Source organism: Agelaius phoeniceus, chromosome 2 (genome assembly GCF_051311805.1).
Source record: "Agelaius phoeniceus isolate bAgePho1 chromosome 2, bAgePho1.hap1, whole genome shotgun sequence".
NCBI lineage: Eukaryota > Metazoa > Chordata > Aves > Passeriformes > Icteridae > Agelaius > Agelaius phoeniceus.
The window spans coordinates 96004483-96019661 of NC_135266.1; the positions used below are offsets into that span (position 1 = coordinate 96004483).

The 15179-nt window shown below is 37.7% G+C and overlaps 1 protein-coding gene across 3 annotated transcripts in view; it reads left to right on the forward strand.

Moving 5' to 3' along the window:
• Positions 1 to 100: 100 nt before the first annotated feature.
• F5 (coagulation factor V) overlaps positions 101 to 15179 on the forward strand; it is a 40955-nt gene continuing 25876 nt past the window's right edge. For 2 of the 3 annotated variants that reach the window (XR_013181024.1, XM_077174313.1), the window contains exons 1-4: positions 101 to 6991; positions 10143 to 10234; positions 11219 to 11341; positions 12406 to 12618. Coding sequence is in view for 2 of the 3 variants with exons in the window: in XM_077174313.1 (XP_077030428.1) it covers positions 6831 to 6991; positions 10143 to 10234; positions 11219 to 11341; positions 12406 to 12618 (589 nt within the window). In the remaining variant the exon portion in view is untranslated. The remainder of the gene's footprint in view (positions 6992 to 10142; positions 10235 to 11218; positions 11342 to 12405; positions 12619 to 15179) is intronic. The other variant, XM_077174312.1, reaches the window with a different exon arrangement.

Here is a 15179-nt window from a genome sequence, read left to right on the forward strand (position 1 = left end):
TTCCTTAATTTCCTTCCATGAGATTATTTTCATGGATGTTAGAAACTGAAATCTACTTTTGTAGTAGAAGCTAATAGTTATGGTTTTGTTGCTGATTCCTAAAAATGTACTTTTTTTTCCCATTTAAATTCACTTGGGAGCTTTGTGGAGGGATTTTTTCCAGCTATAAATGGTTATATTTCCTCTAGCTGGAGGAGTATTTTAAAAGATGGAAAAAATAAGTGATGGTCTTGTTAAGAAAGTCTGACTACAGCTTTAACAAGTAACTGTAACTAACCAGTGTTTGAAAGGTGATTTATACTTGAGCAAGACTAGAGATGGAATATTTGAGGAGGCAGAGGAAGGATATTCATTATGTGATCTGTTTCTCTTGTAATAAAGAACAGTCTTATTGACAGAAATACAGCTTGAGGGTAAATGAAAAGATTGCTATGTCAGAGCAAGGTTCAATCTTGATTATTTGTCTGCCTCAGCTACACTAATTGCCAGTCTAACAGCGTGGTTTCCTCCTTGGGATGAACATGCATGGAGTTGTTTGTGGATTCAGATATTGCAGAAGCATCCAGGCTTTAGCAGCCACTTTCTGCCCTGTAAAATGTAAGGTTTATATTAATGAAACTTGGAGGAAAGGACCATCATGTCGCTGTATATATATTTGTGCATATATTTATAGTAATTAGATTCACTTAAACTGCATTTCAGGAAAGCACTTTTGTCTCCCAAGCATCCATCTTGCATTCTGCAAGGTAATCACAAGTTGGGTGTCTACAGTGGACTAAATTTACTGTTGGGTAGGAAGATTGGTCCCACTCCTGGCACAGCTGGTCCCTGTTTTGGCTGTCCTTTGTACCATGCTCTTACATGGGAACACATAATCAGGTTGTGTGTTTCATGCTAAAATTGACTTTCCTCTTGATTTGTCTTCACTTCCTCTTTTTTTGGACATATCTTAAGCAATTTCTATGTAAGTGAAGAGTAATGCTGGCTGAAACCTGCTGGCTGGCTGTTAAAAACTTAACCACACCCACTGAGTCATGCCATAGGAATTTGCCTAGGAGGCTAATCTCAAAAGATGTTTTGGGCTTTCTGGTAACAAAGGAAGCAGCTGTCCTCCACCCAACAAATAGGGGAGCAAAGAGAGGGAGTATGACTTAAAATAACCAGTAGTGATGTATATTTTTTTCCTTTGATGCATCAGAATCTTTTGAAACATCCTTTTCCCTAAAAGGTATCTGTTCTTCTCCTGTAAGAAGGTGAATTAGTTTCATAAGTCTCCGGTGAGTTAAGTTATAAAATACCACATTCTTCCTTGTCAGGCTTTTGATGAAAGCAAGTGGCATTTTTTTTTTTTTTTTATTTTTAATGTATAAACCAAAGAAGGCCTTTTTCTCTGACCCTAACAGAAAAAGAGGCACAGCAGAACTGAAGAAAACTTGCCAATGGCTTCCATCATCAACGTGATATTAAATACCTTATGGCATTTTTAGCCCTGCACTGTCTGATGTTGCAAAAGCCAATCCATGGTGACTAAGACATGGTGTTCTGCTTGGCTGCTTATCAAAGTGGCTGTACTAATAAGCAAATTTAATCTGGGTGTACTTGTAGCAGTTGTACTGTACCTTAATCCTCCTCTTCCTTTGGGATTAATGTTTAAAATTCCTGATAGAACCAAAGATTGCTGCTGTAGGAACTACTATGAACATTTAAACATAGTAACTTCAGTTAAAGTGTCTGTCAAATCCTACATGATTAATAATTACCTGAATTTTGTGTTGGCATCAGAAGAGCTTCTAAGGCATTCTGCTCTGCTCACTTTCCTACAACACACCTTACAGTTCTTATGGCTTTTTGCTTGCCTTTTGTTTCTTGATCTTGGACTTTGGGTATGTTCTTGTTTATAGGTGCTGCATGCAGTGAAGGTGTGGGTGAAATTTTGATTCTACTGACTAGGCAGAGTGAATGAGTTATGATGCAAAGGGAATAACCTCACAGAGATGTAAAATAATGATCATCACAGCCTATTGTCAAACTTCAGATATCTAGTCTTCAATGTACATGAAATGTAAAAATAGCATAATAATAGTAAAAAATTTTTAAATACCAATAAATACTTGCTTCCAATAAAAAATTCGTGCAGAAGATAAAAATCAAAGCAGTAAGTGTGGGAAGTGCAGTTCTATATTAGTATTTTAAAAATCTGATCAAAGCCTAAGCTACAAGTAATGAAGGATGGAAATAAGTGTTAAACAAACAGGGCAATTTCAACTTTGTCCTTCTGCAGCAGCATTTTTAGGTGTGGGAAAGTAGCGTTTGTTTAACCAGCTTGCTAAAAAAACAGCCTGAGCCATTGCTAGAGAACTAGATTGCTTTGAATTTGTCTGTGTTGTGAAGTCTGTAGGGACACTTATAATTTAGGGTCTTACTGTGCTAAGAGCTTACTGATTTCATGTTTCTTTCTGAAACATGCCTATCTGCTTTACTAGTGAAAAATAACCTTTTATGCATGTAACTTGCAAGATCTGTTTTAAGTCTATTATTTGGGGGAAAAAAATTATATCTGGATGTAGAAAAATCAACTGTATAAAGGATGAAAAATTTATTTCATTCAGAATATCAGAATATCCTTATTGTTGGAAGTAGGTGTGTACAACTTGATAAGAGGCTCTCTCTTTTTTGATAGTCCAGTTTCAGTTGCAGCGATGATTCATGATGAAAAGAATATAAATCTTCCTAGCTGCAAACTCTTGCACTGGTATCCTTGTTGTTGTTCTCTACAGAAAGAAATCCAAGATGAATATGCTGCTAGACTGACTTAGCATGAGGCCAGCTGCTCCCATGGTGCATATCAATTGTAAGCTTGGGCAAATAAAGAAATCCCTTAGTAAAGAAGACAAACTGGAACACAGAGAACACAAACAATGAGTAGGACAAAAATTGTTTGTTGAGTCAAACAGAAATTTTTCTGGCAAAAATTAAACACGCAGGAAGAAAAAAATGGGCTTCACTTGAGTCAGTCCAGAATTTTAAGTGAAATATCATTAACGCAGTTTTTGAAGAGAGGAAGCTTGTATATTCTTGCTTGTTCCTTAAAATGATTTTTTTCAGACCACAAGCCAGTGGTTTTAGACAAATTCGTTAAAGCACTGAAATTAGGTTTTACAGTGTTTAGAAAATAAACGTTTATTTTTTTTCCTGTAACTTTACTGAATTCAGCATCTCTGTACCAATAGTTTTTGGTCCTGCTAAATTGTTTTTGGTAAACATCGACTGGAGAAACACCCCAATTCTAAGAAGGGACATTTGCATTTCTGCTAAGGAGAAATAAAAGTTTAAAACATTAATGTATTTAATTTATAATTAAATTAACGTGATTATTTGTCTTCTGAAGCACTTCTGAAGTGCCAAGGCAAACTGAAATGCTCTTCTACATTCTTACTGCCTTTTAGTTTGTTTATAACCACAGAAGTCACACAGCCTGCCTACCCTTAACAGTGTACACGATGTGTTCTTGTGTGGGCTGTCATCAAGAGACATACATCTTCTTTTGTGTGACTTGTTCTCTGAAAGAAAGCCTTTGTTTCTCTTCCATCTTTTCTTTTTGCCTGCTTATATGGTTTTTTTTTGGCATAGCACGTCTACTTTCGGCTTCTAAACTGAGCTGTTTCACAGGTTAACCTTTCTTGGCTTTAGCACCCACTTGGAGAAGTGAAGATATTGGGCTGATGGCCTCTGTTCCCGTTAGTGCCTGGCAGATTTGGTAAGTGCCCCCTCTGTCTTTTACCTTCTTCAGAACCACGTGTTCACTGGCGATTCAATAATTAACTCCTTGTTTGCCCATGAAGCCTGTTCACCCTGCACTAAACCAAGCACAGGGCCACTGTGCATTGATTGGTGCGTTTGAATGAGAGAGAGATCTCTCATAGAGCATTATTAGCAAGCAATTCCACAATTGTTGTACAACTTTTTCTTCTCTGTACTAGCTCCCTGTCTGTCACCAGTTGTGAAAGCTGATGGCAGGCATCAGGATATGACTGCCTGCCTGCTGGCACTTAGGGTATTTTTTTTGATGAAGTAGAAACAAGTTTGTTGTGGATCCTAATTTGTTATTTGCAGCAAGTTACATATCACCACTTTACATCTCTTTTTAAAGATCTGTTCGTGATTGCTCAGAATCAGCCTAGGCTATTTCACCCAGCCTAGGTGGAAAACTGGCGCTGCCAGTTAATTTTACTGGTCAGCTTTTAGAGCAGGACTGCAAGTATACCCTTAGTATGTTTTCACATGAAGCATAACAAGAAATCTGGACCATAATTACTGGGTGTCAGAATAGACAATAATCTTGCCCAGTTGGAAGATGCAGACCTGCTCTTAGTGTTAAAAGATATTTCCTAGGTTTCTCTTTCCATGCCCGATTTTCATTTGGCATTTCAGAATCAGTACATCCGAAAGGTACTGCTTTATTTTGGGAATAGCCTTGTTCATTCTGCTGCAGAGATTGTCTTGCCAGCCTGCACTGGACCCACATTCTGCCATGCATGGCTTTTGACCACATGATTTTTTATGTTATTGACTTGTAATTTACACTTGAACATGTCAGTAAGCAGTGAGGATAAAATATAAAGTTTGCAGCATGTGCAGTGTTGTGAAATAGAAAAAAAGATCACAGCTAAATGTATGAATAACCAATAAACTTGCATTGTCTTGGAAGATTCCAGCCTGAAAGAATATAGTCTGTAGTAACTTCTCATGGACTAATAGTAATAGCCTGCAGGCAACCAATACTAATTTTAAAAAAATTATATGTGTGTATTAGGCTTTTACAACATTAGACAAGATATAATTACAAATATTAGAAATTGATGATCAGGTGGAAGGGAACAACATCTTTGGATTATTAATAATGATTTTCAGAACACTGAAACTTCATAAAGCCTAGAGGATGTGATGTGATGGAATAGCTTAAATAAAAGAAAAAAGAAAAAAAACCTAAGGCTGATGCAGATGATTTCAGGCAAGTCAGTTTTTCATTGATACTTAAAATGTGAGAAGAGGAGAAAATAAGCAAGCAGCCAGTATTGAATTTCTTGTTCTTAAAGGATTAAAGAAGGGTAACAAATGGTAGTCAATGTAGCTTAATGGAAAGTATCTCTACTTTAATTTGATACTGATCTTTAAAACTATCAATATGATCAGCCACACTTAAGAAAGAAATTCCTACCTTTAGAGTAATGCTGCATAATTTGTTGACTAAGAAATTTCAAAAATACAGCTCCCAAATTCCTCAAAATGGATAAAAGGGAAGTAACCAATTGACGTCAGCTTTGATGATTCCCAGCTCACAGACACAAAGCAGAGGGTGTTAATCACGTAATCTGGGTATTAAATTTTAGCCTGCAATATTTTAGATTTTATTAAAAGGAAAATTCTTAGAAGCCTACTTATAATGGCTATTTCTAATGCAAACACTTAGTTCATAAAACAGAATCACAGGAAGATTTGTTTAAAGAAATATACCATGATGTTGGTAGTCGCGTGCTAAGTGAACATGATTGTTCTCAGGTTTATGCACCGAATGATCCTGATGTTTGGTAGTGAGCATTTAGCTGTTGGTCTTCATCAATTTTTTTTTTTTTGAGCCATCTCCCCTATTTCTTTCAAGTCCTTATGGTACCATATAGTTTGGATAGAATTAACCAAGCTGCCAGTTAGGCCATTCTGCCGTTAAAAAATATATCAAACCTAGAATTGATCAGGTTTTCTTTTGAAGTAGTCCAAAGTGAAATGTTGTCCTTTTTGTCTAGTTCTGGACTGGAGTTGTTTTGATTTGGGGGTGTAGGTAATTTTTTCATTAAAATATTAGGAAAACATTATTGAAAATATTGTTTTAATTTTTTGTTGTGTTGGCCACAACAAAAATAGATAGGATTTCTTCTTTTTCTAGTAATTGAGTGTGTGGGAAACATGATCAACAATTACTTGTTGCTTTCACTAGCTTCTTAGTACTGGCAAAAGCAGGGAAACATTTTTGGTAATACAGTTGACATTGGTAATTATCTTATCAAAAGGTATTTTCCTAATCATTTCTTGTTAGATAAATGCCAACAGCCCCCAGTCAAGACTAGGTTAGAAGTCTCCTGTCTAACCTGGTAGCTGCCACTGAGAAACCCACTGGTTACCTATTACCTGAGGTATTTGGGAGTGTAGTGGGAATCAAGCTGAAGCTGGCAACATTTGGAAGGGCAGCTGCCTTACTGTTCTGAGCATGCAGTGCATGGTGATCTGAATGAGTTTTTAGCTCTGCACCCAATTCTACTCCCTGTACCTAATCCTTCGGTATTTTGCTTTTAACCTGGGAATGATTTCTAAGGAGGTGTAGCATCAACCTGGGAAATTTCCATCAGTGCCAGCCATGTGCTGGGTTTCTGTTTTCTGGGTAGAAAATATGCCCCTCTTCCTCCTAACCACATAAGTCAAACATCCTGTAATTGAAGTAATCTAAATAATCTTCTGCCTCTGATATCCTGCTGCCTCAGTACACAATGACCCAACCACCTAGTAGGGCTGAAGCTGCTTCTCCTTGGTGCATGTCTCTTGCTGGAGGTGGTGTGGAGGAGGGGAAGGAAGATAGTTTAAACAGTTTTTTATCTCTATTGGATCCCTGTCAGTAAGGGGAGGCGGAGGTGAAGAGCAATGACCCGAGCATAGCAAATGTTGTTACCCTGTTGCATCATAATTATTTCATTTCTGAGGGGAAGTTAGAAGCAACAACAGCAATAAAAGCAGCGGTTTCTGCCTTGTCTTCCAGAGCAGCTTTAGCAGGCATCTCTACCATGACTCTGCACTGCTTGCAGCTTTTTCTCTTGCTTCTGCTTGGTTCATGGTGGCCAGACTCAGAGCAGCATGTGGCAGGAGCTGTGAAGGTCAGAGAGCACTATATAGCTGCACAGATCACCAGCTGGACCTACAAACCACAACCTGAGGAAAAGTCCAGGTAACAAAGTACAGGATAAGAAGGATGAAACTAGTCCTCCCTTGGGACTGACTGGTGGTTTTTGTCTTATTTCTTGTGGAATTGCAGAGACCAGGAGGACTTTGGAGCACAATCTGTTGATTTCAGAGGAACTTGGTTGACCTTAAACAGCATGATCTGAACTAGAGCCAGTGACATATTAAAAGCTCCTTTTTATTTGCTGCATTAGTAGATAGAATTATTTTTATGCTTTCAGAGCACTTCTGTTAAATAAGCTCCAGGACTTGCTTTTGTCATTTTTGCATAGCTTAATGTTGGTTGCTTGAGGTTTTTTAATGTATTTATTTTAGGTACATGGATGTTGAGCAATGTTAATTTGAGCCATGTTTTGGTAAGATCTCAAAAACTTTAGGACATTAGAATTTGCTGAAGGAATAATTATGTTCCAGTGTTGATGCTATCACTTTCACTTAAATCAGAGCCAGATGAACTTTGGAACTAGTACCATTTCTAAGTTGTTCATAACTTTTGTGAAATGTGTCTTTGTGTCTTTGATGAGTAAAGGTGATAAGATCAAGCATTTCTCTGCTTTATTAAGTGAAAATACTGATTTTATTTTTTTCACATAGCAGTGCACAGTGGCCAGCCTACCTGCATCCACCAATCAAGAATATAAAATATGTTATTTTTATTACTACTACTATCCTTAGGATTATAACTCTGCAACTGCAATGCTACAGATTTCAGAACTTGGATGTAATTTCGAGTTGTGTTTAAATTAGGGAGGGGAACTACTAAAAATGAAACATTAATATTAATTTAAAATTACTTGTCCTCCTACATTAAAAGGGTTTTTTTTATACTGCTGCTTTTCTATATGTGTATATATAGGTGGATTACTTGGTTTTTTGGGGTTTTTTGGGGTTTTTGTTGTTGTTGTTGTTGTTTGTGATTTTTTTTTTCCTGAAGATGTATTGCTTTTCAGGATAATATGGAAAAGATACTTCCAGTTCACATTATGACTTTCTAACTTTTTTTTACCCAAGATCTAATTATAGTAAAGTTTCTGTGATTTTAAAACCCCCTTGACAGTTTAATAGAGCTGGTATAAGCATAATGTCAAACTGGCAAGACAGAAGAAAATAGGATTTAAAGGTAGGAATATGAAGCCAGCTGCCATTTAAGTATTGACCTGGACATGTGAATTTACTAGTTAAAGCTTCATTCTCTTCTACACTGGGTGCATCAATGTAAGCATCAACTGCTGTTTGGTTAAATTCACATTGTGGATGGAGTGTTTTCATGCAGTAGAGACTCACAAGACTGTCTAAAACCTCAGCTGAAGTTCTCTGAGATAACCCAGCAGTATTTTATATCCAATGTCTTTTGGGTTACCTTGCCTAAGTATTTAGAGCCAGTCACATCCCAGATGGGACTAATGAATTTTATAGAGCTTATAGAAATTTAACTAAAACCCAAAACAAACAAACAAGCAAAAAACCCCAACAAAACCATGAACTTAACCCCAAAAAAACAGAAAAACAAAAGACCTCACAACACAAATTAACTTACTGAGGAAGAGTTAATGGCTTGATGGCTTGGATCCCAAAGATATTGGGGTATGTAACTTGTGATGATTTCAGTAGAAGCTGAATGTCTATATGCAGTGTAAGAATCTGTTACTTTGGTGCTTTTATTTATAAATAACTTGAGAGGTTGGAAGGAAAATGGATTCTTCCCAAGCCGTTTCCTTAATTTTGACTAGAAAAGGACACCTTATTTCTCTGAGTGTTAGTTTTATCTTTGCAGAGGTTCGTTACTATGTACAAGTGCTATTTATTTATAAGGCACTTCAGCATAAAGTGAATATGTATTATCTATGCATCTTGCAGTGTTGCTGCTGCAATTCCTGGAAGTTCTGTAACAAGACCTGCTTGCGTAGTGTGATGTTTCTGAAGTGTTAGTGTGCTAGGTATTTTATTCCTCCTCACTATACAATTGGCACTGATAAATTTCCTCTTCTACCCTACAGTCTTACGTGCATATTCTCATGAACCTTGCCACATTAGGGCAGCTCTTGTCAATGAAGGTTATGGATCCCATCCTTTTCCCCTTTAAGAGTTAAGCAAAATTTGATCAATGCCTTAAAGGAGGGGAGAATTAATTGAAACACCAATTGCTTCTGCCTGACTCTGCTGTGGTGAGAGAGGGGTGCAGAGGAATTTACAAGAGATCTCTTCCAAAAGAGATCTCTCCCTTATGGACTCTGGATATCACTGAAGTGGGTTCTCCCTGCTCAGCCTCCCCATGCTTGAGAAGGCCATCGGCTCCTCACTGTGAAATGTGCCTGAAAGGGCATTAAAAAGAGAGCAAGTGGAATTACTATTGGATTCAGTCATCATACATACTATAATAAATCAACCAATAGATGTGAAGGGCTGTTACCCTTTCAGCCCTCTTCTCATCGTTTCCATTGCAGAAGTGTTGTTTTCTGGTTTCCTTCTACTTGCCTGAATATTTTCTAAGAAAACATTGTGTGGTCTCCTGGGTGTCAAATTGTTTAGGCAACAAGACTAAGGGCACTTTGCAGTGGAAAGTGCCCTTAGTCTTGTTTCTCATTTTCTAACTTGCTGTGACATCCTTGGTTGTTGTTAGAGAACAGCTTTGTGCTTGCCTTCAGAGTCATTCCTGTGACAGGAGCTTGCTGTTAATGCTGTTTTAAAACCCTTCTGGTGAGTCTTAAAAATTCAACCATAGGGCTGAATAAATAGAAATTCAGGTTTCTTTCCCTCTATTTTGTGAGATGCTTTTTGGTTAAATATGGTTGAGACATCTTCCTTTGTGTCTTGGACAAAACAAAGGCATCTTTATACCTTTGTAGAATCAAAAGGACCCATAAAAACCACCTGTAAAATCATTGGTGAACTATTCTAGGTATGGATATTGGATGCCCTATATGACATTATCTGGTTCGGGAGCATCATAAATTCAATAGAGTAAGAGGGAGAAGTGAAGACCTACAAAGAGCTGGACTGTGTTCTTTCCTTCAGCAAAATGTGCAAGTGATTAAATATATTTCCAAGATTCATTTTTTGAGATTTCCATCAAACAGCAAAGGCATCTCTGAGAATCTTCATCCTTTCAATATTTTTTATAACTCTTTTGGTTTCAGATTGGAACATTCAGATCCTGTATTTAAGAAAATTTCTTACAGAGAATATGAAGTGGATTTTAAAAAAGAAAAACCAGCAAATACGTTTGCAGGTAAACAGGAATGAAATGTCCTGAGTATTTTGATTTGTTCCTTATTTTAAAGCCAGTGGCAACCTAAGCACACTTGTATTTTTGCATCCATTATTTGCCCATAAACCAAATAGGCACAGGGGATGAGGTCTCTACAGTGCAGGAACGAGGCTTCCAAAGGCCATAGAGAGGTTGGGCTTTCGGAGGATGTGGCTGTCTGCAAATCAGTTGCACCATACAAAGTTGTTCCCTTTGTTTTCAGCATCTGATGAGATTTACCACATGCATTTAGATTTGGCACAGCTGCAGCAATGACACTATGAATTGTGAAGGAGCCTAAGGCCTGAAACTAAATATATACAAAATAGTTAACTTTTGCCTTGTAAGTCTCTTTTTTTGGTAATCTTAGCAGCTTTTTCAATTGCTTGTTTTTGCAACATGGGGAGTAGGGATACCAGCTCTTGAAATCTTTTGCAGGAAATGCCTCAAGAAATTTGCAGTGTGGAAATGATTATTTACTTGGATAACATTTCGGAATTGAAAGATCTCTTTGTTCTGTGACTTCTGGCATTCAGAGTGCTACTTAAAAGAATGTGTTTGAATGCCTATCTCTAAACTCTTAAATTATAAAAGATTTATCTTCTAAAATTATTTAATTAAATTGTATTGAAAGATGTCTAGAAATTTTCAATGAACCTCAGGATGAATCTTTTGATACAGTTTCTGTATCTGTAAATAACTTTTTGCCCCTTATTTTCCCATGATTTTTAAGTGCTAGTTGCCAGATGCAAAATTTATAACATTTTGGAATATGCACTATATCCTTTAAGTTCCCATATGCCTTTTTATGGGTAAGTCTTCATTGCAGTGTTATTACATTCTCTGTTAATTTTGAGACTTGTATTTTGAGAGCTAATATTTTTTGAAGGGGGAGAAAATTCTTTGTTTCACTGAACATACTGTTTTATTAATATTTTCCTCTTTCTTTATCCTAAATAACTACAGGACTTCTGGGACCAACGCTGCGTGCTGAAGTGGGAGATACTTTAGTGGTTCACCTTAAAAATATGGCTGACAAGCCAGTCAGTATTCATCCTCAAGGTCTAGTTTACAGCAAAAGTGAAGAAGGTAAGTACTGTAGAATCTCTGTTTTGCTCATTTGCTTGTAGACTACTGCACGAAATGTTGTCAGGGATCTAGATCAATGTGTGAAGCTATGTGTAGCACAAATATCTGTTGATCCTGGATTACACCTTCATTGTTAGCTCCTTTTCTTGTTCATCACTGTAACACTAGCAATGTGAGTGTCATGAGCACAGTTTCCTAACAGTGCTGATCATGCTGTTGTGATACTCACGATTTAATGCTCAGCTTTATGGTGCTTTGTTCCACACCCTCATGAGACCAACAAAAAGAGATTATAAACTATGATCAAATAGACATTAAAATATCTGTACCAGCACGAAGTGAGTTTGGTTGCTCATGCTTCCTGGATTGCCCTGCCCTGGGTGCTGAGCCAGAGCTTTGACCTGCAGTTTACAAATTAATGCAAGGTTTTGGTTGCTGTGTGGATGCAAAAGGAGTTTTGCAGCTCCATCTCATGGAGTTGAACAGAACATCTCATTGGAAGGGATGGGCAGTTCAGTTTGACTGTCATATTAATTAATGTTCCTTTTGCACTTCAGATTTCGATTCTCTGTCTCTCCTTTGTCATATTGCAGATCTGTTGGATATGGCAGGCACAGACACGAGCCATTACTGCCTCCATATGTGGATGTGCAGTATACAAAAGGCCTAAGGCAGCAAGGCAGTGCCAGCCCATGCAGTCGCTTTGAGAGACAGTTAAAAAGGTGACAGAGTGGGCAGCATTCCTCTGCAGAGCATCAGTGAGCAGAGGCTGAAGCTTCATGCCATCCTAACCCTACTCAGACTGATGAAGAGCCCAACCTTTTGGCAGTGATAATACTTCTAGGAAATCTTTCATCTGTAAGAAATAGGATGGTGGTGGATTAGCTACTCTCCCCATGGTACTCTCAGCAATGTGTGAGGGGAATCATGAGTTATCACTTTAAAGCTGATGTATCATATAAGCAAGATCAAACCAAGCTTTTGGAGCTGATCATAGGAAGATATTCCAAGCATTTTAATTGCTGTTTTTCTTCATGCCACCCTACTGACTCTTTTCTTGGCAGGCTCCCTGTATGATGACAGAACATCACCTGCAGAAAAACAAGATGATGCTGTACTTCCAGGCCAGCTCTACACATACGTGTGGGATATACCAGAAGAAGTTGGTCCAAGAGAAGCTGACCTTCCTTGTCTTACATATGCTTACTATTCTCATGAGAACATGGCAATGGATTTTAACTCTGGTCTGGTTGGAGCATTGCTGATCTGTAAGAAAGGTAATGAAATGCTGTAAGACTACTATAAGGTAGTATATTTTCATTTCTAACAAAGATGATCATGTATGGTAATGAGAGAAGATATTTTCTTTTTCACATCTTTACATGCAGTGTAAAATGAATGAGTTTTAGCATCATTCTTTTAGATGTTAGTTTTTAAATGCCAACTTTCATGCAGTTTCATCCTATAATTATAGAATGGGCAGAAAACATCATTATATAGATACATTTGCCTGCACTGGTTGCATCTGCAGTTGCTTAACTGCTAAATATATGACCTCAAATGTCCTGTCTAAGAATAAATATTTTCTAAAACTTCATTCAAAATGGTATGGCCATTTCAGAGAATAAGGCAGGAAATAATTGTTTTACCCATTGCCTTTTAAAGGCTGTCTGATCAAGAACCTGGAACACTCTCTCTTCTGTAACCTGGCTTTAAAATTGCAGAGCAGTGTGTCTTTTGCTAGTCATTTGAAGATATGGCCAAATTTGAACAGATTTTAAGTCTTAAAATTGTTTTTGCGTGTGATTAGAGATTTTAGATTTTAGCAGTCTGAGCCATTGAATTCCATTTCCACTAATAACTGGTGTCTTGTAGCATTTGTAAATAGCTGCTAGATACATCTCTCTGGTTTGAGTGATGACTGAAACAACATGCCACCGTGTAAAGTACTTAAACTACTTACTAGTCCCTAAAATCCAAGGTTTTTCCAAATTATATATCCTTCTTGTGGTGAACATGCTGTGAGTTATTTAGCCTGATTTAATTTGAGACTAAACTGCATGGACTTGGACCTTAAAGCTTCCCTAAAAGTAAACAGAACACTGGTTCAGTGTGGGTTGCACAAGGACAATCTCCTCACCCATAGATACCCATTTTAATGCAGAACACATCTACTCTTATCGCCTCAAAGGAGTTGCTTTATTATTAATTATGTTCCTCCTGATTTTTTTTTTTTTTATGATTGGCGCTTTTAGTATTATCTAGGACTTGTTATTTTCCTGATTTTTCTTGGGTTTTTGTTTCTTTGGGTTTCTGTGTATATGCAAATTTTATGGCATACTGGTTGAGCTAATCTGGGCAAATACTTTGAAACTACTTCCTTCTCAGGCTTCTCAAATTCATGCATTTTGGGCTTTAGTAGGACATGAATTTGAAATGGACTGATGTGACCACTGCCTTCAAGAAAATTCGGGTGTACGTTTCTAGAACAAAGACAAACAGCTCACTATGCATATTTTTAAGATTCCTGTACACAGATTTTTGACTGGGTGCTATGTCTGGTAAATGTGCAGTGAACCTGTGTATTTGGTCTGCTCGGCATGGAATTTAGTTTCTTCACAGAAGCTCATATGGGCTGTGTTTTGGATTTGTGGCTTAATAGCATCGATAATACACTCACCCATGTTTGAGCTGTTGCTGAACAGTGCTTGCACAGTGTCAAAGCTTTCTCTTTTTCCTGCTCAGACCTCCCCAAATGGTGGGTTTGGGATGGACAAGGGGTTGGGAGGAGACCCATCTGGACAGATGAAGCAGATTGGCCAAAGGATTATTTTTCTACCCCTAACATCATTCTGCAATAAAAAATGGAGGCAGAGGAGGAAACAACAGTGTGGGGAGAATGGGGGTGTTGACTTCCAAGATGACAGTTTTTGAGATACTGACTGGGCATCAGTCAGCTTGTGGGAGATGATGAGATTTTTTTTCTCTGTTGTTTGTTGTTTTCCTTCTCTCCTTCATCTTTGAACTGTCTTTATTGACCCTTGAGTTTTCTCATTTTTGTTCCTCCTGTTCTCTCTCCTATCCCATTGGGGATGGGAAGGCATTGAAGTGGGTGTTTGGCTGCTGGTTGGGGTCAGCTTCCCATGGTCTGACACATTTAAGAGGTGGTTAAGGTTATAAAAATTGGACTTCTGAGTTAAAGCACTGCATGAATGTTCTTTGTGTGGCAAGTAGATAAATTTCTCTGTTGATCTGAGGCTTCTTTTGTGAAGAAAACCAGAGCTTTGTAGCTTCCCATAAATTAAATATATATATTGAAGATAATTTCTTCCACTGCTTCTTCCTAGGTAGAATAATCAATACATTTGCAAATTTTTCATTCTTGCAATCCAGAGGGACCAGATTATGTTTTGAAAGTAGCAAGTGGAAGTTTTTGATGTGAGCAATCTACAGAAAGAATCAGTAAAAATCACACCAGTTCTGTGTGGCATGTCCAGAATGAATTCTACTTCTTGACAAAAATTACATCTGTATCACAAAATCACCCAGGACAGTTTCTTGTAACTGATCCAGCACAGCAGTCTCTGTTGAAGTCTTTTGTGTGTAAACGTTGTTTGCTGAGTGGTTGGTTTTAAGCTTTTTAAAGGTGCTGATGACCTCAGTGCTTGAAAAGATGCTGTTCACACTGCTGGTGACTCTGCCATCACTCTTCTCCTTGTCACACAGTCTGAAAAGAGAGGGCAGCACCTGATTGTGAACCAAAGGTGTTTGAAACTCTCCTTCTTTAAGGCGATCTCTGCAACACATTGCCAGAAATTGTCTGAGGCAATTCATTGCA